The 25,739-nt window shown below is 36.4% G+C and overlaps 2 protein-coding genes across 2 annotated transcripts; both read right to left on the minus strand.

The window, feature by feature from the left end:
• Positions 1-444: 444 nt before the first annotated feature.
• LOC138213621 (GTPase IMAP family member 8-like) lies at positions 445-25,654 on the minus strand. Its single transcript, XM_069174848.1, has 9 exons — positions 25,515-25,654; positions 23,898-24,744; positions 22,351-22,363; positions 21,799-21,921; positions 18,022-18,121; positions 11,812-12,631; positions 11,301-11,322; positions 6,983-7,082; positions 445-1,608 (listed from the first exon to the last, which is right to left on the minus strand). The coding sequence occupies exons 1-9, from the start codon at positions 25,537-25,539 to the stop codon at positions 785-787; spliced, it is 2,874 nt and encodes a 957-aa protein (XP_069030949.1). The 5' UTR covers positions 25,540-25,654; the 3' UTR covers positions 445-784.
• On the minus strand, positions 2,798-5,690 carry LOC138213590 (GTPase IMAP family member 7-like). Its single transcript, XM_069174814.1, has 2 exons — positions 5,655-5,690; positions 2,798-4,148 (listed from the first exon to the last, which is right to left on the minus strand). Exons 1-2 carry the CDS (start codon positions 5,662-5,664, stop codon positions 3,268-3,270), a joined length of 891 nt encoding a protein of 296 aa, XP_069030915.1. The 5' UTR covers positions 5,665-5,690; the 3' UTR covers positions 2,798-3,267.
• Positions 25,655-25,739: the final 85 nt, after the last annotated feature.

Below are 25,739 nucleotides of genomic sequence, written 5' to 3' on the forward strand. Positions count from 1 at the left end.
TTGTAATATATCGACCAAAATCACACTTCTCATAATTTTTTAGATTCACTTCTTGATCAACACAAAACAATTACTGCTCCTTTTTCATTATAAAATATATTGTGAGAGCACGAGCAAAGAAACTTTATTCAAAATGTTTCCTCTTTGTGAATAAAGTCAGGACTACCAAGTCCTCAGTCGAAAACCTCCAAGCTCGACGTCGCCTTGTCAACCAGTTGAGACTCTCAGTCACATCTTTCTGTCTCCAGAATATCCTGTTATACTTATTACACACACTTTACATTGATATCCGGCCCGTCTTAAACATTTATTTGTTTAATGTTTATGTAAAATCGGAAATCGGAAATAACGGTTCAGTCAGACGCCTTCAGGTGATGTAACTTTATCTGGTGGGACATCGGTTAGTAGAAACATGAACACCCTGATTACCTGTCTGGATGCAGATTGTCCTGTGATTTGTTTATTGTTATTACAACATATGAATGCTTAAAGTACATGATAAACTTGTATAAAGTACATGGAATACATGTATAAAGTACATGGAATACATGTATAAAGTACATGGGAAAAAAAGCCAAAATTTCACTATTCTACATTTTAAGCTCACAATTTTAAGACTAAATCATCAAGCAGCTCCATTGAAAGTTGGTTATTAATCACATAACGAATAATCAATAGCTATTAGTTAAATTTAGAAGCCCTGCGTTTCTACAATGAACAGAAAACAGCCTGTTAGTGAGGATAATATGTTAAGTGAAAAGGCAGATTACATTAATATTAATAATCACTGTATAACACATTTCTTCTCGATTCTTAATGCAGTTATAGCTTCCACTAAAGCTCTCACTGCAGCTTCCAGTGGACCAAACACATTTCCACCAGCAGCGCTGGAAAGCACTGCAGCAAACGGGTTGTTTTCCTCCGCCCGTCTTCTTGCTTCTTCATCATCCAAATCTGGATTTTCTTTTTGAAGTCGTTCCATCTCTTCGCTTATGGCTTTCTTGGCCTCTTCAAACATCTCATTGGTGAAGTATCTTCCTTCATTTCTCTGAACCATCGAGTTGATCTTCTTCATCAGCTCGCTGACCTGAGAGGGATCCTTGTTTCTGTTGTTAAAGACGTGATATCCTCCACGACACTGACCGACGAAGTCACGGAGATCTTTCATTTCATCAATGAATTCTTCAATGGTGACTCCCTCTTCCTCCAGGTCGTCTCCGCGGGTGAACAGGGCCATGGTGTAATCTGCTGAATTCTCTCCAAAACACTTCTGAATCATTTTCACTGTTTCTTGTTCTTCTTTTGTGAATCGGCCGAACTGGATCACCACCAGGAACACATGAGGACCAGGAGAAACCAACGAGATGCATCTAGCGATCTCTCTCTTCACCTCCTCTTGATTTTTCTTGGTATCAAACAGACTTGGAGTATCAACCACAGCCAGTGTTTGACCATCAAACTCTCCTGTTTCCTTCTGACACTCTGATGTTACAGAAGAAGGACACAGCGTGGATTTAAAAGCTTTTCTTTGCAAGATGGTGTTTCCTGTTGCACTCTTCCCAACTCCAGTTTTCCCAACAAGGGCAATCCTGATGTGTTCCTCTCGATCTGTTGAAGGATAAAATACAAAATATTACTGATCCTGTGAAGGTTCCATAAAAACAGTAGTTTTTCCAAGTGGACATCAATTCCAGTATTTTCTGAAATATCTGTTTTCTATTCTCATGTCAGACCCATAAAACTACCCTCTACATAAAAAACCCTGACGGGATTTTATCTCCAATGCTGGGGCTTCATTTACAATTATACTTTGTTAGAAAACTACTGAAACATGCTGGAAATTTTATATATATATATAGATAGATAGATAGATAGATAGATAGATAGATAGATAGATAGATAGATAGATAGATAGATAGATAGATAGATAGATAGATAGATAGATAGATAGATAGATAGATAGATAGATAGATAGATAGATAGATAGATAGATAGATACTTTATTAAACAGCAACATATACACATACTGGGCAAAGCAATAAAAATGACAGAATAAATAAGAGGTGTTAAAAAAATATAACTTTTTTTAAAATGCACATTGTGAACAAATATTAAATTAAAATAAACAACATTATTTAACATTATTGATGCGTGATGGGTCAGGTCAGAGCTGAACTATTGAACAGTGATTGCAGTGGTCAGGAATGATCTCCTGTTTCGATCCTGGATGTGTAAACTGAACATATTTTACATTCACTAATAATAAATTAAAATGTATTTATGGAACAAAGAAAAAGAGACTTAAAATATGGACAAACCCTCTTAGAAAAATACAACTGATTAAAGCTCAGTTAAACAGATGGATGATGAATTTTAGCACCAAAATTAATCTGAAACTGAAATTTGTAGAATTATAATTATCATAATTATTTAAACTCTAAAATAGTGTAAAAGTTGTAAGTGTGCCGAAAGAGTGGAACATATTTGGTTTCCATTTGGTCTTTTTCAGGCAGTTTATCTGTGATGTTGACTCACTATTGGCACTCTGGTCATAAATACTTTCACTCTCATCCGTTCATCATCATCTGGTCCTGGAGCCTCCCTTTGAACACGTCATGTCCTTTTAGATATGACGTCTATATCCGGCACGTCTTCAACATTTACTTGTTTAATGTTTTTGTAAAATATGAAAACTGAAATAACGGTTCAGTCAGACGCCTTCAGGTGACGTAACTTTTCCTGTTTGGACATCGGTTCGTAGAAACATGGACACCCTGAATAACTGTCTGGATGCATATTGTCCTGTTATTTGTTTATTGTTATTACAACATATGAACGCATAAAGTACATGGAACACATGTATAAAGTACATGGAATACGTGTATAAAGTACATGGAATATAAGTATAAAGTACACGGAACACATGTCTAAAATACATGGAATACATGTATAAAGTACATGGAAGACATGTATAAAGTACATGGAAGACACGTATAAAGTACATGGAACACATTTTAAAGTACATAGGATCCATGTATAAAGTAAATGGAAAAAAAGCCAAAGTTTCACTGTTATGCCTTTTAAGCTCACAATTTTAAGACTAAATCATCAAGCAGCTACATTGAAAGTTGGTTGTTAATCACATAATGAATAATCAATAGCGATTAGTTAAATTTAGAAGCCCTGCATCTCTACAATGAACAGAAAACAGCCTGTTAGTGAGGATAATATGTTAAATGAAATGGCAGATGCCATTAATATGGATTATCACTGTATAACACATACTTTCTCGCTCACTAACGCTGTTATACCTCCCACTACAGTTCCCACTGCAGCTCCCACTGCAGCTCCCGCTGGACCCCCCACACTTCCAACTTCAGCTCCAAGGAGAGCTCCAGCACCAGCTACGCTAAGTACTATAGCTGTGGATCGAAGAGCCACGTTAAACTGGTTCTCTTCTTCCGCCTTTCTTCTTGCTTCTGCATCAGACATATATGGATTTAGCTGTTGAACTTGTACCGTTTCTAATTTTATGGCTTCCTCGACCTGTTGAAACATCTCATTGGTGAAGTATCTTCCTCCATTTCTCTGAACCATCAAGTTGATCTTCATCAGCAGCTCTGTGACCTGAGAGGGATCCTTGTTTCTGTTGTTAAAGACGTGATGTCCTCCACGACACTGACCGACGAAGCGACTGAGATCTTGGTTTTGAAAAATGAATTGCTCAATAGTGCCTCCATCTGCCTCCAGGTTGTCTCCACCGGTGAACAGGGCTACGGTGTAATCTGCTGACGTATTTCCAAACATCTTCTGGATGATTTTCACTGTTTCTTGTTCTTCTTTTGTGAATCTGCCGAGCTGCAGCACCACCAGGAACACATGAGGACCAGGAGAAACAAACGAGATGCATCTAGCGATCTCTCTCTTCACCTCCTCTTGATTTTTCTTGGTATCAAACAGACCTGGAGTATCAACCACTGCCAGACTTTGAGCACCAAACTCTCCTGTTTCCTTCTTACACACTGATGTCACAGAAGAAGGACGCAGCGTGGATATAAAAGCTTTTCTTTGTAAGATGGTGTTTCCTGTTGCACTCTTCCCAACTCCAGTTTTCCCAACAAGGGCAATCCGGATGTGTTCCTCTGAATCTGTTGAAGGATAAAATAAAACAATATCACTGATCCTGTGAAGGTTCCATAAAAACAGTAGTTTTTCCAAGTGGACATCAATTCTAGCATTTTCTGAAATATCTGTTTTCTATTCTCATGTCAGAACCATAAAACTACCCTCAAGATAATGATGTATTTCAACTACGATAACAGTCTCCGGGCTGACTGAAGTCCCTTTCAGCACTTTTATCTCAAATAGAAATTCTCCAAGAGGAGCTGTGGAGCAGCAGATGAGTTGTGGCTGCGACGGATAACACTGAAGTCATGACGGGAATTTATCTCCAATAATGGGTCTTCGTTAACAATTATACTTTGTTAGAAAACTACTGAAACATGCTGGTAATTTCATAGTTAGATAGATAGATAAATAGATAGATAGATAGATAGATAGATAGATAGATAGATAGATAGATAGATAGATAGATAGATAGATAGATAGATAGATAGATAGATAGATAGATAGATAGATAGATAGATAGATAGATAGATAGATAGATAGATAGATAGATAGATAGATAGATAGATAGATAGATAGATAGATAGATACTTTATTAAACAGCAACACATACACATACAGGGCAAAGCAATAAAAATGACAGAATAAATAATAGAGGTGGTAAAAAAAATATATTTTTTTAAATTCACATTATGAACAAATATTAAATTAAAATAAACAACATTATTTAACATTATTGACGTGTGATGGATCAGGTCAGAGCTGAGCTATTGAACAGTCTGATTGCAGTGGGCAGGAATGATCTCCTGTATCGATCCTGGATGTGTAAACTGAACATATTTTACATTCACTAATAATAAAATAAAATGTATTTATGGAACAAAGAACAAGAGGCTTAAAATATGGACAAACCCTCTTAGAAAAATACAACTGATTAAAGCTCAGTTAAACAGATGGATGATGAATTTTAGCACCAAAATTAATCTGAAACTGAAATTTGTAGAATTATAATTATCATAATTATTTAATCTCTAAATTAGTGTAAAAGTTGTAAGTGTGCCTGAAGAGTGGAACATATTTGGTGTCCATTTGGTCTTTTTCAGGACTCCCTTTGAACACGTCATGTCCTTTCAGAGCTGAGAGCTGCTCTCATATCCAAACACACTCCTGCTGGCTGCAGCCATGTCCTATTTGTGAGTAATCACTGAAAGGATTAGATGCAGTACAATACTGCGATAGTTTTACTTCCGTTCTCCAATAAAGTAAAAGTACCTCAAAAATGTAAATTGGTACAGTACTTTGGTAAAAGTTACTTTCCACCACTGTTGACTGCACACTAGATGAGATTTAAGATGGTTCCTGCAGCTGATCTTTAATTTCACCATAACAGTAAACTCCTCAAGATCATTTCCGTTATAACAGAAGTGGTCTTGTTACGCCCATGAAAAAGTTTGTTTATGAGTATAATAGTTTAAATCAAGCTTAGATAAATTATAAAAAGTGTGTTTGAATGTTTTAAATGTACTTACTGGAGGCCATTTCGTCTTTTAGAGGATTTTTCTGGTCTTTTACAGGCACTTGATCTGTGAAGTCGAGTTACTGCAGATTTCCTGGCGTTGAATAATTTAACTCACATCAGCTCTGTATTTAAGTCTCCTTCTGGTCCTTCCTTTAAACTAAAAAAAAAAAACTGGATGTGCAGCGGAGGGCTGCAACAACTGGCAGGTAGCCAGCAGGACTCATACTGCTCCATCAATTTGTGCTTCATAACTTTCTGAATAAAGGTTTCTCTGAGGAACCACAATGACGACATCCAACTCATTAAGGACAACGTGTGTCAGAGCTGGAAAAAAAGTGATGTAATGATTCTTTTCTGCGAACATGGAAAAACAATTTCCGATAATCATCGGTTATAAAAGTGCACCGGAGCTTGTTGTTAGTTAAAAACATAAAAGGGGAGACACATTATATTACAGCCCACAGACCGAGTGTTGTGTCTGTAAAATGTGTTTAAAGAAAAAAAGCTGTTGAATTTAAACTGTTGTGATACAAAATATGTGTCTATATTATAATGTTTTGAATAAAAAACCTATCGGATCGCGCTGCAGAAATCGGATGCAAATAATAAAAACCTGCGTGTTTTGGTTTTTTTTCTTTTGTTTTGTTCTCCCAGTGGTGACTAACGTTAAATAAGGATGGACTTCGTTTTAGTCGCGCGTTGCCGATATCGGAAACGCCTCCGACGGCAGAAAAACAAACCAACCAAACAACAAACAAACAAACAAACCGCGTTTTAAACCAAAGAGAGAAAAAAAATATTACAATGTTTTGAATAATGTTCTACATGCATATTGTCATTTTGTGCTAGCTTTTATTAACATGTTAAAACGTATATAAAGAACTTGTAATATATCGACCTAAATCTCAATTCTCTGCATTTTTTTAGACTCACTACTTGATCAACACAAAAACAATGTGCTGCTCCATCTTCATTACAACATAAACTTTATTCAACATGTTTCCTCTTTGTGATGAATCACTCAAAGGATCAGATGCAGTACAATAGTGCAACAGTTTTACTTTTGTTCTCTAATAAAGTAAAAGTACCTAAAAAATGTAAATAAGTACAGTAGTTTAGTAAAAGTAACTTTCCACCACTGTTGACTGCACACTAGATGAGATTTAAAATGGTTCCTGCAGCGGATCTTTATTTTTACCATAAAAGGAAACTCCCCAAGAGCATTTCCGTTATAACAGAAGTGGTCTTGTCATGAAAAAGTTTGTTTATCAGTTTAAGAGTTGAAGTCAAACTGAAATCAGTATAGAAAGTGTGTTTGAAAGATTTAAATGTACTTACTGGAAGCCATTTTGTCTTTTTCCAGGTTTGTTTGGTCTTTATCAGGCCGTTGCTCTGTGAAGTCGAGTCTCTGCTGTTGTTCCGTTACTGAATAGTTCAACTTTCACGTCAGCTGTGTACTTCAGTCTCCTTCTGGTTCCTCCCTTCAACTTAAAATAACAGTGTGCAGCGGAGGACTGCAACAACTGGCAGGTAGCCAGCAGGACTCATACTGCTCCATGAATTTGTGCTTCATAACTTTCTGAATAAAGGTTTCTCTGAGGAACCACAATGAAGTCATCCAACTCATTAAGGACAACGTGTGTCAGAGCTGGAAAAATGTGATGTAATGATTCTTTTCTGCGAACTTGGAGAAATGTTTTTTTTTCCGATAATCATCGGTTATAAAAGTGCACCGGAGCTTGTTGTTAGTTAAAAACATAAAAGGGGAGACACATTATATTACAGCCCACAGACCGAGTGTTGTGTCTGTAAAATGTGTTTAAAGAAAAAAAGCTGTTGAATTTAAACTGTTGTGATACAAAATGTGTGTCTATATTATAATGTTTTGAATAATGTTCTAGATGCAAATTTTCATTTTGTGTGAGCTTTTATTAACATGTTAAAACGTATATAAAGAACTTGTAATATATCGACCAAAATATCACTTCTCTGCCTTTTTTAGACTCACTACTTGATCAACACAAAAACAATTTGCTGCTCCATCTTCATTACAACATAAACTTTATTCAACATGTTTCCTCTTTGTGAGTAATCACTCAAAGGATCAGATGCAGTACAATAGTGCAACAGTTTTACTTCCGTTCTCTAATAAAGTAAAAGTACCTCAAAAATGTAAATAAGTACAGTAGTTTAGTAAAAGTAACTTTCCACCACTGTTGACTGCACACTAGATGAGATTTAAGATGGTTCCTGCAGCTGATCTTTAATTTCACCATAACAGTAAACTCCTCAAGATCATTTCCGTTATAACAGAAGTGGTCTTGTTACGCCCATGAAAAAGTTTGTTTATGAGTATAATAGTTTAAATCAAGCTTAGATAAATTATAAAAAGTGTGTTTGAATGTTTTAAATGTACTTACTGGAGGCCATTTCGTCTTTTAGAGGATTTTTCTGGTCTTTTACAGGCGGTTGATCTGTGAAGTCGAGTTACTGCAGATTTCCTGGCGTTGAATAATTTAACTCACATCAGCTCTGTATTTAAGTCTCCTTCTGGTCCTTCCTTTAAACTAAAAAAAAAACCTGGATGTGCAGCGGAGGGCTGCAACAACTAGCAGGTAGCCAGCAGGACTCATACTGCTCCATCAATTTGTGCTTCATAACTTTCTGAATAAAGGTTTCTCTGAGGAACCACAATGACGACATCCAACTCATTTAGGACAACGTGTGTCAGAGCTGGAAAAAAAGTGATGTAATGATTCTTTTCTGCGAACATGGAAAAACAATTTCCGATAATCATCGGTTATAAAAGTGCACCGGAGCTTGTTGTTAGTTAAAAACATAAAAGGGGAGACACATTATATTACAGCCCACAGACCGAGTGTTGTGTCTGTAAAATGTGTTTAAAGAAAAAATGCTGTTGAATTTAAACTGTTGTGATACAAAATATGTGTCTATATTATAATGTTTTGAATAAAAAACCTATCGGATCGCGCTGCAGAAATCGGATGCAAATAATAAAAACCTGCGTGTTTTGGTTTTTTTTCTTTTGTTTTGTTCTCCCAGTGGTGACTAACGTTAAATAAGGATGGACTTCGTTTTAGTCGCGCGTTGCCGATATCGGAAACGCCTCCGACGGCAGAAAAACAAACCAACCAAACAACAAACAAACAAACAAACCGCGTTTTAAACCAAAGAGAGAAAAAAAATATTACAATGTTTTGAATAATGTTCTACATGCATATTGTCATTTTGTGTGAGCTTTTATTAACATGTTAAAACGTATATAAAGAACTTGTAATATATCGACCTAAATCTCACTTCTCTGCATTTTTTTAGACTCACTACTTGATCAACACAAAAACAATGTGCTGCTCCATCTTCATTACAACATAAACTTTATTCAACATGTTTCCTCTTTGTGATGAATCACTCAAAGGATCAGATGCAGTACAATAGTGCAACAGTTTTACTTTTGTTCTCTAATAAAGTAAAAGTACCTAAAAAAATGTAAATAAGTACAGTACTTTAGTAAAAGTAACTTTCCACCACTGTTGACTGCACACTAGATGAGATTTAAAATGGTTCCTGCAGCGGATCTTTATTTTTACCATAAAAGGAAACTCCCCAAGAGCATTTCCGTTATAACAGAAGTGGTCTTGTCATGAAAAAGTTTGTTTATCAGTTTAAGAGTTGAAGTCAAACTGAAATCAGTATAGAAAGTGTGTTTGAAAGATTTAAATGTACTTACTGGAAGCCATTTTGTCTTTTTCCAGGTTTGTTTGGTCTTTATCAGGCCGTTGCTCTGTGAAGTCGAGTCTCTGCTGTTGTTCCGTTACTGAATAGTTCAACTTTCACGTCAGCTGTGTACTTCAGTCTCCTTCTGGTCCCTGCCTTCAACTTAAAATAACAGTGTGCAGTGGAGGACTGCAACAACTAGCAGGTAGCCAGCAGGACTCATACTGCTCCATCAATTTGTGCTTCATAACTTTCTGAATAAAGGTTTCTCTGAGGAACCACAATGAAGTCATCCAACTCATTAAGGACAACGTGTGTCAGAGCTGGAAAAATGTGATGTAATGATTCTTTTCTGCGAACTTGGAGAAATGTTTTTTTTTCCGATAATCATCGGTTATAAAAGTGCACCGGAGCTTGTTGTTAGTTAAAAACATAAAAGGGGAGACACTTATATTACAGCCCACAGACCGAGTGTTGTGTCTGTAAAATGTGTTTAAAGAAAAAATGCTGTTGAATTTAAACTGTTGTGATACAAAATGTGTGTCTATATTATAATGTTTTGAATAATGTTCTAGATGCAAATTTTCATTTTGTGTGAGCTTTTATTAACATGTTAAAACGTATATAAAGAACTTGTAATATATCGACCAAAATATCACTTCTCTGCCTTTTTTAGACTCACTACTTGATCAACACAAAAACAATTTGCTGCTCCATCTTCATTACAACATAAACTTTATTCAACATGTTTCCTTCTTTGTGAGTAATCACTCAAAGGATCAGATGCAGTACAATAGTGCAATAGTTTTACTTTCGTTCTCTATTAAAGTAAAAATACCTCAAAATTGTAAATAAGTACAGTACTTTGGTAAAAGTAACTTTCCACCACTGTTGACTGCACACTAGATGAGATTTAAGAGGGTTCCTGCAGCTGATCTATATTTTTACCATAACAGGAAACTCCTCAAGAGCATTTCCGTTATAACGGAAATGGTCTTGTCACGCCCATGAAAAGGTTTGTTTATGAGTATAATAGTTTAAATAAAGCTGAGATAAATTATAAAAAGTGTGTTTGAAAATTTTAAATGTACTTAGTGGAGGCCATTTCGTCTTTTACAGGGTATTTCTGGTCTTTTACAGGCGGTTGATCTGTGAAGTCGAGTTACTGCAGATTTCCTGGCGTTGAATAATTTAACTCACATCAGCTCTGTGTTTAAGTCTCCTTCTGGTCCTTCCTTTAAACTAAAAAAAAAAAACTGGATGTGCAGCGGAGGGCTGCAACAACTAGCAGGTAGCCAGCAGGACTCATACTGCTCCATCAATTTGTGCTTCATAACTTTCTGAATAAAGGTTTCTCTGAGGAACCACAATGAAGACATCCAACTCATTAAGGACAACGTGTGTCAGAGCTGGAAAAAAATGATGTAATGATTCTTTTCTGCGAACATGGTAAAAAAAATTGCGATAATCATCAGTTATAAAAGTGCACCGGAGTTTGTTTGGAGACACATATGATATTACAGCCAACAGACTGAGTGTTGTGTCTGTAAAATGTGTTTAATGTAAAAAAGCTGCTGAATTTAAACTGTTGTGATACAAAATGTGTGTCTATATTATAATGTTTTGAATAATGTTCTTTATTCAGATTGTCATTTTGTGCTAGCTTTTATTAACATATTAAAATGTATATAAAGAACTTGTAATCTAAATCTCACTTCTCATAATTTTTTTGACTCACTACTTGATCAACACAAAACAATTGCTGCTCCATCTTCATTATAAAATATATTGTGAGAGCACAAGGAAAGAAACTTTATTCAAAATGTTTCCTCTTTGTGAATAAAGTCAGGACTACCAAGTCCTCAGTCGAAAACCTCCAAGCTCGATGTCGCCTCTTAAATCAGTTGAGACTCTCAGTCACATCCTTCTGGCTCCAGAATATCCTGTTACACATATTACACACACTTTATATTGATATCCGGCCCGTCTTAAACATTTATTTGTTTAATGTTTATGTAAAATCTGAAATCTGAAATAACGGTTCAGTCAGACGCCTTCAGGTGACGTAACTTTTCCTGGTGGGACATCGGTTAGTAGAAACATGAACACCCTGAATAACTGTCTGGATGCAGATTGTCCTGTGATTTGTTTATTGTTATTGTAAAATATAAACGCATAAAGTACATGGAACACATGTATAAAGTACATGGAAATAAAGCCAAAATTTCATTGTTCTACCTTTTAAGCTCATAATTTTAAGACTAAATCATCAAGCAGCTCCATTGAAAGTTGGTTGTTAATCACTTAACGAATAATCAATAGCGATTAGTTAAATTTAGAAGCCCTGCGTTTCTACAATGAACAGAAAACAGCCTGTTAGTGAGGATAATATGTTAAGTGAAAAGGCAGATCCCATTAATATTGATAATCACTGTATAACACATTTCTTCCCGATTATTAACGCAGTTATAGCTTCCACTAAAGCTCTCACTGCAGCTTCCAGTGGACCAAACACATTTCCAACAGCAGCGCTGGAAAGCACTGCAGCAAACGGGTTGTTTTCCTCCGCCCGTCTTCTTGCTTCTTCATCATCCAAATCAGGATTTCCCTTTTGAAGTCGTTCCATCTCTTCTCTTATGGCTTTCTTGGCCTCTTCAAACATCTCATTGGTGAAGTATCTTCCTTCATTTCTCTGAATCATCGAGTTGATCTTCTTCATCAGCTCGCTGACCTGAGAGGGATCCTTGTTTCTGTTGTTAAAGACGTGATATCCTCCACGACACTGACCGACGAAGTCACGGAGATCTTTCAATTCATCAATGAATTCTTCAATGGTGACTCCCTCTTCCTCCAGGTCGTCTCCGCGGGTGAAAAGGGCCATGGTGTAATCTGCTGAATTCTCTCCAAAACACTTCTGAATCATTTTCACTGTTTCTTGTTCTTCTTTTGTGAATCGGCCGAACTGGATCACCACCAGGAACACATGAGGACCAGGAGAAACCAACGAGATGCATCTAGCGATCTCTCTCTTCACCTCCTCTTGATTTTTCTTGGTATCAAACAGACCTGGAGTATCAACCACAGCCAGTGTTTGACCATCAAACTCTCCTGTTTCCTTCTGACACTCTGATGTCACAGAAGAAGGACACATCGTGGATATAAAAGCTTTTCTTTGCAAGATGGTGTTTCCTGTTGCACTCTTCCCAACTCCAGTTTTCCCAACAAGGGCAATCCTGATGTGTTCCTCTCGATCTGTTGAAGGATAAAATACAAAATATTACTGATCCTGTGAAGGTTCCATAAAAATAGTAGTTTTTCCAAGTGGACATCAATTCCAGTATTTTCTGAAATATCTGTTTTCTATTCTCATGTCAGACCCATAAAACTTCCCTCTACCTAAAAAACCCTGACGGGATTTTATCTCCAATGCTGGGGCTTCATTTACAATTATACTTTGTTAGAAAACTACTGAAACATGCTGGAAATTATATATATATATATAGATACATATATACATATATACATATATACATATATACAGATAGATAGATAGATAGATAGATAGATAGATAGATAGATAGATAGATAGATAGATAGATAGATAGATAGATAGATAGATAGATAGATAGATAGATAGATAGATAGATAGATAGATAGATAGATAGATAGATAGATAGATAGATAGATAGATAGATAGATAGATAGATAGATAGATAGATAGATAGATAGATAGATAGATAGATAGATAGATAGATAGATAGATAGATAGATACTTTATTAAACAGCAACATATACACGTACTGGGCAAAGCAATAAAAATGACAGAATAAATAATAGAGGTGGTAAAAAAAAATTATTTTTTTTTGTAAATTCACATTATGAACAAATATTAAAGGAAAATAAACAACATTATTTAAAATTATTGATGTGTTATGGATCAGGTCAGAGCTGAACTATTGAACAGTCTGATTGCAGTGGTCAGGAATGATCTCCTGTATCGATCCTGGATGTGTAAACTGAACATATTTTACATTCACTAATAATAAAGTAAAATGTATTTATGGAACAAAGAACAAGAGACTTAAAATATGGACAAACCCTCTTATAGAAATACAACTGATCAAAGCTCAGTTAAACAGGTGGATGATGAAATGTATTAGCAAATTTAATCTGGAACTGACATTTCTATAATTATAATAATCATAATTATTTAAACTCTAAAATAGTGTAAAAGTTGTAAGTGTGCCGAAAGAGTGGAACATATTTGGTTTCCATTTGGTCTTTTTCAGGCAGTTTATCTGTGATGTTGACTCACTATTGGCACTCTGGTCATAAATACTTTCACTCTCATCTGTTCATCATCATCTGGTCCTGGAGCCTCCCTTTGAACACGTCATGTCCTTTTAGATATGACGTCTATGTCCGGCCCGTCTTCAACATTTACTGGTTTCATGTTTTTGTAAAATCTGAAAACTGAAATAACGGTTCAGTCAGACGCCTTCAGGTGACGTAACTTTTCCTGGTTGGACATCGGTTCGTAGAAACATGGACACCCTGAATAACTGTCTGGATGCAGATTGTCCTGTTATTTGTTTATTGTTATTACAACATATGAACGCATAAAGTACATGGAACACATGTATAAAGTACATGGAATACGTGTATAAAGTACATGGAATATAAGTATAAAGTACACGGAACACATGTCTAAAATACATGGAATACATGTATAAAGTACATGGAAGACATCTATAAAGTACATGGAAGACATGTATAAAGTACATAGAATCCATGTATAAAGTACATGGAAAAAAAGCCAAAGTTTCACTGTTATGCCTTTTAAGCTCATAATTTTAAGACTAAATCATCAAGCAGCTACATTGAAAGTTGGTTATTAATCACATAATGAATAATCAATATCGATTCGTTAAATTTAGAAGCCCTGCATCTCTACAATGAACAGAAAACAGCCTGTTAGTGAGGATAATATGTTAAATGAAATGGCAGATGCCATTAATATGGATTATCACTGTATAATACATACTTTCTCGTTCACTAACGCTGCTATACATCCCACTACAGTTCCCACTGCAGCTCCCACTGCAGCTTCCGCTGGACCCCCCACACTTCCAACTTCAGCTCCATAGAGAGCTCCAGCACCAGCTCCAGCACCAGCTACGCTAAGTACTATAGCTGTGGATCGATGAGCCACGGTAAACTGGTTCTCTTCTTCCGCCTTTCTTCTTGCTTCTTTGTCATCCATATCTGGATTTTCTTTTAGAAGTCGTTTCTTTTCTTCTCTTATGGCTTTCTCAGCCTCTACAAACATCTCATTGGTGTAGTGCTTTCCTCCATTTCTCTGAACCATCGAGTTGATCTTCTTCAGCAGCTCTGTGACCTGAGAGGGATCCTTGTTTCTGTTGTTAAAGACGTGATATCCTCCACGACACTGACCGACGAAGCGACTGAGATCTTGGTTTTGAAGAATGAATTGCTCAATAGTGCCTCCATCTGCCTCCAGGTTGTCTCCGCCGGTGAACAGGGCTATGGTGTAATCTGCTGACTTCTTTCCAAAACACTTCTGAATCATTTTTACTGTTTCTTGTTCTTCTTTTGTGAATCTGAAGGGCTGCAGCACCACCAGGAACACATGAGGACCAGGAGAAACAAACGAGATGCATCTAGCGATCTCTCTCTTCACCTCCTCTTCATTTTTCTTGGTGTCAAACAGACCTGGAGTATCAACCACAGCCAATGTTTGACCATCAAACTCTCCTGTTTCCTTCTGACACACTGATGTTACAGAAGAAGGACACAGCGTGGATTTAAAAGCTTTTCTTTGTAAGATGGTGTTTCCTGTTGCACTCTTCCCAACTCCAGTTTTCCCAACAAGGGCAATCCTGATGTGTTCCTCTGAATCTGTTGAAGGATAAAATAAAAAATATCACTGATCCTGTGAAGGTTCCATAAAAACAGTAGTTTTTCCAAGTGGACATCAATTCCAGTATTTTCTGAAATATCTTTTTTCTATTCTCATGTCAGAACCATGAAACTACCCTCATGATAATGATGTATTTCAACTACGATAACTGTCTCCCGGCTGAGTGAAGTCCCTTTCAGCACTTTTATCTCAAATAGAAATTATCCAAGAGGAGCTGTGGAGCAGCAGATGAGTTGTGGCTGCGACGGATAACACTGAAGTCATGGCGGGAATTTATCTCCAATACTGGGTCTTCATTTACAATTATACTTTGTTAGAAAACTACTGAAACATGATGTAAATTTTATAGATAGATAGATAGATAGATAGATAGATAGATAGATAGATAGATAGATAGATAGATAGATAGATAGATAGATAGATAGATAGATAGATAGATAGATAGATAGATAGATAGATAGATAGATAGATAGATAGATAGATAGATAGATAGATAGATAGATAGATAGATAGATAGATAGATAGATAGATAGATAGATAGATAGATAGATAGATAGATAGATAGATAGATAGATAGATAGATAGATAGATAGATAGATAGATAGATAGATAGATAGATAGATAGATAGATAGATAGATAGATAGATAGATAGATAGATAGATAGATAGATAGATAGATAGATACTTTATTAAACAGCAACATATACACATACAGGGCAAAGCAATAAAAATGACAGAATAAATAATAGAGGTGGTAAAAAAAAAATATTTTTTTTAAATTCACATTATGAACAAATATTAAATGAAAATAAACAACATTATTTAACATTATTGATGTGTGATGGATCAGGTCAGAGCTGAACTATTGAACAGTCTGATTGCAGTGGGCAGGAATGATCTCCTGTATCGATCCTGGATGTGTAAACTGAACATATTTTACATTCACTAATAATAAAATAAAATGTATTTATGGAACAAAGAACAAGAGGCTTAAAATATGGACAAACCCTCTTATAGAAATACAACTGATCAAAGCTCAGTTAAACAGATGGATGATGAAATTTATTATCCAACGTTAATCTGAAACTGAAATTTCTAGAATTATAATTCTCACAATTATTTAAACTCTAAATTAGTGTAAAAGTTGTAAGTGTGCCTGAAGAGTGGAACATATTTGGTGTCCATTTGGTCTTTTTCAGGACTCCCTTTGAACACGTCATGTCCTTTCAGAGCTGAGAGCTGCTCTCATATCCAAACACACTCCTGCTGGCTGCAGCCATGTCCTCTTTGTGAGTAATCACTGAAAGGATTAGATCCAGTACAATAGTGCAATAGTTTTACTTCCGTTCTCTAATAAAGTAAAAGTACCTCAAAAATGTAAATAAGTACAGTACTTTGGTAAAAGTTACTTTCCACCACTGTTGACTGCACACTAGATGAGATTTAAGATGGTTCCTGCAGCTGATCTTTAATTTCACCATAACAGTAAACTCCTCAAGATCATTTCCGTTATAACAGAAGTGGTCTTGTTACGCCCATGAAAAAGTTTGTTTATGAGTATAATAGTTTAAATCAAGCTTAGATAAATTATAAAAAGTGTGTTTGAATGTTTGAAATGTACATACTGGAGGCCATTTCGTCTTTTAGAGGATTTTTCTGGTCTTTTACAGGCACTTGATCTGTGAAGTCGAGTTACTGCAGATTTCCTGGCGTTGAATAATTTAACTCACATCAGCTCTGTATTTAAGTCTCCTTCTGGTCCTTCCTTTAAACTAAAAAAAAAAAACTGGATGTGCAGCGGAGGGCTGCAACAACTGGCAGGTAGCCAGCAGGACTCATACTGCTCCATCAATTTGTGCTTCATAACTTTCTGAATAAAGGTTTCTCTGAGGAACCACAATGACGACATCCAACTCATTAAGGACAACGTGTGTCAGAGCTGGAAAAAAAGTGATGTAATGATTCTTTTCTGCGAACATGGAAAAACAATTTCCGATAATCATCGGTTATAAAAGTGCACCGGAGTTTGTTGTTAGTTAAAAACATAAAAGGGGAGACACATGATATTATAGCCCACAGACTGAATGTTGTGTCTGTAAAATGTGTTTGAAGAAAAAATGCTGTTGAATTTAAACTGTTGTGGTACAAAATGTGTGTCTATATTATAATGTTTTGAATAATGTTCTACATGCATATTGTCATTTTGTGTGAGCTTTTATTAACATGTTAAAACGTATATAAAGAACTTGTAATATATCGACCTAAATCTCACTTCTCTGCATTTTTTTAGACTCACTACTTGATCAACACAAAAACAATGTGCTGCTCCATCTTCATTACAACATAAACTTTATTCAACATGTTTCCTCTTTGTGATGAATCACTCAAAGGATCAGATGCAGTACAATAGTGCAACAGTTTTACTTTTGTTCTCTAATAAAGTAAAAGTACCTCAAAAATGTAAATAAGTACAGTACTTTAGTAAAAGTAACTTTCCACCACTGTTGACTGCACACTAGATGAGATTTAAAATGGTTCCTGCAGCGGATCTTTATTTTTACCATAAAAGGAAACTCCCCAAGAGCATTTCCATTATAACAGAAGTGGTCTTGTCATGAAAAAGTTTGTTTATCAGTTTAAGAGTTGAAGTCAAACTGAAATCAGTATAGAAAGTGTGTTTGAAAGATTTAAATGTACTTACTGGAAGCCATTTTGTCTTTTTCCAGGTTTGTTTGGTCTTTATCAGGCAGTTGCTCTGTGAAGTCGAGTCTCTGCTGTTGTTCCGTTACTGAATAGATCAACTTTCACGTCAGCTGTGTACTTCAGTCTCCTTCTGGTCCCTCCCTTCAACTTAAAAGAACAGTGTGCAGTGGAGGACTGCAACAACTAGCAGGTAGCCAGCAGGACTCATACTGCTGCATGAATTTGTGCTTCATAACTTTCTGAATAAAGGTTTCTCTGAGGAACCACAATGAAGACATTCAACTCATTAAGGACAACGTGTGTCAGAGCTGGAAAAATGTGATGTAATGATTCTTTTCCGCGAACTTGGAGAAATGTTTTTTTTTCCGATAGTCATCGGTTATAAAAGTGCACCGGAGCTTGTTGTTAGTTAAAAACATAAAAGGGGAGACACATTATATTACAGCCCACAGACCGAGTGTTGTGTCTGTAAAATGTGTTTAAAGAAAAAAAGCTGTTGAATTTAAACTGTTGTGATACAAAATGTGTGTCTATATTATAATTCTTTGAATAATGTTCTGGATGCAGATTGTCATTTTGTGTGAGCTTTTATTAACATGTTAAAACGTATATAAAGAACTTGTAATATATCGACCAAAATATCACTTCTCTGCCTTTTTTAGACTCACTACTTGATCAACACAAAAACAATTTGCTGCTCCATCTTCATTACAACATAAACTTTATTCAACATGTTTCCTCTTTGTGATTAATCACTCAAAGGATCAGATGCAGTACAATAGTGCAACAGTTTTACTTTTGTTCTCTAATAAAGTAAAAGTACCTCAAAAATGTAAATAAGTACAGTACTTTGGTAAAAGTAACTTTCCACCACGGTTTGTTGAAAAGGAAGGTAATTTAGCACAGTGTTTTATTCTGTGTGGTACATCAGAAAAGATATGTAATTTTTATTTTTGACATACATACTGATTGAGTGATTTATTTTGTCCTTATTTCAGTTTTACAAAAAAGATTGTTGTACACGAGAAGAGGAAAACAAACAGTAAACATTCATTCAACTTTACTTCTTCGTTTGACTCTCTATACAACAGTATGTTCGCTATCTGTCGAAGTGTGGTCTGACACCTCCTCTGAGGACAGAATAGAAAGTGTGTTTGAAAGATTTAAATGTACTTACTGGAGGCCATTTTGTCTTTTTTCAGGTTTGTTTGGTCTTTATCAGGCGGTTGCTCTGTGAAGTCGAGTCTCTGCTGTTGTGCCGTTACTTTCAGGTCAGCTGTGTACTTCAGTCTCCTTCTGGTTCCTCCCTTCAACTTAAAATAACAATGTGCAGTGGAGGGCTGCAACAACTGGCGGGTAGCCAGCAGGACTCATACTGCTGCATCAATTTGTGTTCATTATCTTCAAACTGCTTTCTAAATAAAGGTTTCTCTGAGGAGCCACAATGAAGACTCATTTAGGACAACGTGTGTCAGAGCTGGCAAAAAGTGACGTCATGATTCTTTTCTCTGAGCTTGGAAATTTGTTTTCGCGATAATCGTCAGTTATAAAAGTGCACCGGAGCTTGTTGTATGATAAAAACATAAAAGGGGAGACACACATGATATTACAGCCCACTGACCGAATGTTGCGTCTGTAAAATACATTTACAGAAAAAGAAAAAAAAAGCTGTTGAATTTAAACTGTTGTGATACAAAATGTATGTGTTTACTATTCATTTGTTTTTGTCCACATAAAATAAGCTGATTCTGCTGGTTTGGGTTGAGATATGAATAAGTGTTCCTAAACATGAGGAGCTCTCGGAGGAAAAAAGTTTGGAGACCAGTTCAATATCAATCTAAAAGAAACTCAGTGACCTCCAGACTATTCTGATTTTGGGGAGCTTCTGGACTCATATTCCTTAAGGTCAATATAAAAATATGAACAATTTCATAGCTAAATATCATGGTTATACAACTTACCCTCAGTAATACGTTCAAAATACCAATATCATCATCAAACAAACCCAAGCTGAAAATATTTATATAATCATTAAAATTAGCACAATAAAACTTCAAATTCTATTTTTAGGATTGACCATATGATATTTAGAGCTGTTCAGACATATTTTGAGAAATCGTGAAAAAGGAGACTTTTCAATAATAACCTTCTCAGTTCTTTGTTCTCCATTTGTGAAATTTACAACCCCCCTCCCCCCCCAAAAAAGGGAAAAGATTGAAATAGTGTCAAGCAGCATTAAAGGAGCAGTCAGTGAACAAAACTAATTACAGCAAAACACCTAAAGATATAATAGGACTAAGAATTACAATATTTTTAAACTCAAATGAAAGAAAAAAAAACACAAACAAAGAGAAAAGCACAAAAACTGCTATTTTTGCACAGTCTCGGTCAGATTCACACCCACATCATTTTCCTGTCATGATTAAAAGTAGAAAACTCAACTGCTCATTGGATAATATCTGAGGGAATAATTAAAACACGATATACATAAATAGTCTCCTAATGTATTAAAATAAAACTGTGGCAAGCTATTGAATAATATCAAACTCAAGTAAACTAATCATACTTTTTTTCTAGGAATCAATCACATGTAGGCTACTATACATATTCTAAAAACTAAACAACATCCATAGATTAGGTTAAACAACTTAATGATGACAGCGGGATGTCTATCAACGTAAAACCTTTGTCGTTTTTAGAGGAGCAAACTGTGAACGCAACCCAGCGTCACGGCAAAGTGTGAAACTGTCACGCCTGGACAGACCAAAGTGTGGCTATCTCACGTTTTGCTGTAGTGTGTCTATTTCACATTTCGGTCAACGCCTGCTCTAAAAAAACGTTTGCAAAAAACAATCCATCATACGGAAAATGACACTTAACTGTGGGCCTGCTTCTTACTTCATATCAATCTGGAAAGCCTCCCTGATGCGTTTTGTGTTTTGTAGTTGTGATATGTCTGGCAAAGTCTAGTTTAAGTACAAAACCTTAACCTTGAGGTTTTAAGTTCAATCAACAAGAAAAGAACCCCCGCCCCGTTTACGCTGTACTTTTACATAAACACGCATTCGTTTTTACTTTTGAAGCTTTTATTTTGAAATTCGCATTTAGTGACTACTTTTTCCAATGCGCGGCACGTGAACAAAGTTCACATGATCTACATACACGCGAGGAGATTGGCGGGAACTCTGAAGTTTGCTGCTTATTCCGAGTTTAACGTTAGCACGCTAATGAAGTAGTTCACAGGCTAGCTTGGCATTTGTGTTTCTTGAGGTCAGTCTACATGATGCAGATGGGGATTTTTGTTTTTGTTTTGATATGTATCCTTTTGTTACATCCTTTCCAAATGCACCATTAATACTGCTCGGTGGTCTGCCCTTCGCACAGGTGTGGAGGCAAAACGTTCAAATTAAAATCAATAAAGGCAGCGTTACCTTTAATTAGTCTGGAGGTGAATGATGCCATTTAACCAAAATCTAACAGAGGACACGTTGACGAAACCAACTACAGAGACGGTGTAACATCTCCGAAGTATCGACTCACTGTACTTTAGTTTTTCAGAGCAGGATGCAACCTAATTTGTAGCGTCTTAAAATATAAGCCAAAGTCATGTACAGGAGTTTAACATCAATCAGTAAATATGTTTCATACGTTCCCTCCTCTGTGCTAAAAGAAGTAATGATGCGAAGAAAATTTGGTCAAATCAAATTAATATTGATTATCACTGAATGGATGAACGGAGAGACAGATTTTCTCCGATTAATTCTTCGATGGTGACTCCGTCGGCCTCCAGGTCGTCTCCGTGGGTGAACAGGGCCATGGTGTAATCTGCTGACTTCTCTCCAAACATCTGCTGAATGATTTTCACCGTTTCTTGTTCTTCTGGTGTGAATCGTCCCGGCTGGATCACCACCAGGAACACATGATATCACATAGATTTTGGTGTTCAAAGGTCAGAGTTCAAGGTCAATATGACCTCGCAGCACCTCAAAGGACTTTCTCAAAATTTGGCACTGACATTTACTTGGTCATAAGGATGAATTCAAGTGTAACTGTGTAACTCAATAATTCACACATTACTTATGACAACATCTCACACAAATATCTAAAAGGATAAATTATCATTCTTTTCTGACCATTATTCAAAACCATAACTGAGGGAACATTTATGATGGATGCTGAGTTTGATATGCGCTTGACGTACAACGTATGTGGTTAGTGGAGGCAGTAGGGTAATTCTAGTCGTTATCGCACAAGTACTTTCTTCAGTTACTCCATACCTGTCACGATGTCATAAGCTTGGCTCCTCCCTCCTCTCAATAATACTGACAGTGAGATGATTACTGGGAGAGGAAAGACAGAAAAAACAAAGTTGTGTTAAACAAATTTATTTAGATTTTTCTTTCATCTTTGATTTCTATTGAGATATTGGATTATTGACCATTTACTGAAATTTAACTATGCAAGAAAAAAAAAAAAATCATTGCTGGGTGGATCTACAACCAACTGACAGACGTCTGAAATGTGACCCTGACTACATCCTGCGTTTTGTAAGATATCAAAAGACAAACAATTTAGAAACAACTGGCTTCATTTTCAACAATGTGTTGGATTTAAAAACTAGTTAAACCACCAAGGGTTTAGGACTTAGGTGCTGTGGTAGCAGTTGTCAGTTATTTAACTAAAAACTGTGCATTTCCATGTAATATTGGACTATTAAAGTTACAATAGGCTATTTGTTTAAAAATGCATTGTCTACCATAAAAATAATAATCACCAAACGCTTGTAAAACGAAGCTTATTGTGAATCTACAGTGGCTCAGGTGCTGTGAAAAAGTTGTTTGGGTGTAGCACGTGTGATACTGATGGTGGAAAGTCCTACCCAAACGGAAAGTTGCTGTTATAACAGATTTTCTCAAGCTGAAATTTAGGATAGAAAAGTGTGTTTATAACACTAAATGAGTATAAAAGTTGTAAATGTACTTACCAAGTAGAGCAACAGCTTTCTCCATCTTGTCTTTTATTGTTTTTCTTTTGTTTTGTTTTGTTTTGTTTTATTTTGGGACTTTGGTTCACTGATGAGTTCTGGTGCTGAATAGTTTCATTTAAATGTTTGCCCCGTTATAATATGCTTTTTAGCCACGCCCACTTTGGTTACGTCATGTCCTTTTACAGCCGAGAGCTGCACGGATATCAGAGCAGGCAGCACAGACTCCGCTCATGACATCCTGCATGACTTTTCTAATACGCTGTCATTTTACACACTCGGCACTTCCTCCAGAATTTTCACAATAAAAGTGTCGCAGCCTTCCCTTCACAGGAAGGCTTTTAATGTGAAGAAACCTTGGAAAGTGTTGAGGAGTTTATTTCCTTTGATGAATAACAAAAGTCGAGAATAAACTGGAACTAAAGTAAAAGTTAAAAAAAAAAAAAAAGATTTGACACGTGGGTGGTCATCGTGGAAAATTTCACCACACTGAATTTTAACAACTTTTTTTTTTTTTTTTTTATTCCCTTAAATTGAAATATGAATTTATGTTACATGTGTACTTGGAGCCGCATTGAACAAGACTGTGACATACAGGGAACTTTTATTCACTTAGATCTTCATCGTGACGCCTTAAATAATGCTCTTGATGCAGGTTGTCCTTCGGTATGTTTATTAACATGTTAGAAAAGTACATTTAAACATCTCACATTCTGCCAAAACTCATCTCGCTGCTCCGTCTTCTTTACAACATCTGACAGCACAATGGAGGAAACTTTACTTCAAATGTTTTTGGATTAATCGTTAAATTTGATTGCCGTTCAAAAATGAAATGATGAATAAACAAAAGTTATAAAATGTGCTCAAATCAAATGAATATGAATTATCACTGGATATTACACGCCTCCTTCGCTGTTTCCACTACGAGTCCAGCTGCAGTTCCCACAACACCTCCTACTTGAGCTCCCACTTGAGCTCCCAATGGACCTCCAAATCTCTCTCCAATCAGAGACCCGACCTCGCAGCCCTGAATAAACCAGTTGTGTAACTCTGCCTGTCTTCTTGCTCCAATGGCCCCTAATGACACATTTGCAACCTGAAGACGTTTCGTTTCCTCTTCGATGGCTTTCTCGACTTCTTGAAACATCTTGTTGGTGAAGCAGCCGCCTCCGTTGATCTGAACCATCGAGTTCATCTTCTTCAGCAGCTCTGTGACCTGAGAGGGACCCTCGTCCCTGTTGTTGAAAAGATGGTATCCTCCACGACACTGGCCGATGAAGCCCCGCAGATCTGGATTCTCTTGAACTAACTGATCTATGTTGACTTCGTCCGCCTCCAGGTCGTCTCCGCGGGTGAACAGGGCCATGGTGTAATCTGCTGCCTTCTTTCCAAACATCTTCTGGATGATTTTCACCGTGTCTTGTTCTTCTTTTGTGAACCTGGTCGGCTGCAGCACCACCAGGAACACGTGAGGACCCGGAGCAGCGAACGAGATGCATTTCTTGATCTCCCTCTTCACGTCATCTTGACTCAGTCTGGTGTCGAACAGACCCGGAGTGTCGACCACAGCCAGCGTTTGTCCACCGAACTCTGACGTCACCTTCTGACACTCTAATGTCACAGAGGACGCAGAAGATGTCGATAAAAAAGCTTTTCTTTTTAAGATGGTGTTTCCTGCAGCACTTTTTCCAGCTCCAGTTTTCCCGACAAGCACAATCCTGAGGTGGGACCCTTGTTCTGTTGGGAGAGTTTTAAAAAATATTACAGATGTTGGAAATTTCAAATTACACTTTTTGCAATCAGTAGCTCTCGGAAAAAAAACAATTTTTGCATAAAAGACTTAGACGTTAGACTTTATTAATCCCACAGTGGGGAAATGTAGTCATCACAGCAGCATGGAAACACAGTTAGGAAAAAAAAAAAAGGTGCACACAATAACAAAAAACTACAAATACGTATACAATGAAATAAGATAGATTTTTTGTTGTTGTTGTTTTAAAGTAAAACCAATGAATACATACACACAAACTATAAACAAAAAATATAATAAAAATACAAAATAATAATAAAATGTTTTTATATAATACCCTGAAAACAAACCAGTGTGAGCCTGTTATTTGCAGCCCCCCCCCCCCTTTTTTTTTTTTATCAGACTCAACAATATATTGCATTTTACACAGCTTTGTTCCGTTGCATCACATCTTCATCTTAAAAAAAAAAGTAACTATAGGCTTTTAGAGCAAGTAACGGCACTGAAGTACAAAGTCAAATATTTCCCTTCTGAAATGCTGTGGAGTGTTAATATGGTATTCAAATGCACGTACGTGTCTCAAGGTTGCATATAAATAGCCTGTGATTATAATGTAGGGAGCAACTCGACACCGCCGTCAACGAGATATGACTGAAGAGGGCGTTTCTTTTCTTTTTTTGTTTAGCATAAATGGAAATTCCCTAAAGTTATTAGAGAAAAGTTTGTTCAAGAGTATAAAAGGTCTCAATTTACTTACCAACTACGGAAAGTTGGCAGTCCATTTTGTCTTTTAGTGATTTATCTAGTTTTCGTTTCTTTTGCGGGAGGCTGCTCTGTGGTTGATTTCACTGCTGAATCCTTTCACTTTTGTCCTCGAGCTCTGCTTTATAAGCCTCGTCTGCGTCACGTCCCTCCGGCTGTCACAGTCAACAAGTGGAGCCTCCTCCCTTCATCCGTTTGTGGAAAAAAAAAAACCAAACAA

The sequence above is a fragment of the Embiotoca jacksoni genome, unplaced genomic scaffold, assembly GCF_022577435.1.
Source record: "Embiotoca jacksoni isolate LCO1_2020_lvr unplaced genomic scaffold, fEmbJac1.0.p SCAF_62, whole genome shotgun sequence".
NCBI lineage: Eukaryota > Metazoa > Chordata > Actinopteri > Embiotocidae > Embiotoca > Embiotoca jacksoni.

Bases quoted from the DNA above. Each gene is read 5' to 3' on its own strand.
- LOC138213621 (XM_069174848.1), bottom strand. From the start codon at position 25,539: ATGGACTGCCAACTTTCCGTAGTTG. The intron at 24,745-25,514 runs GTAAGTAAATTG...CTCTCCCAACAG, and splicing joins CTGCCAACTTTCCGTAGTTG to AACAAGGGTCCCACCTCAGG. The intron at 7,083-11,300 runs GTGACTGAGAGT...CTGACGTGAAAG, and splicing joins TATTCTGGAGCCAGAAGGAT to TTGAACTATTCAGTAACGGA.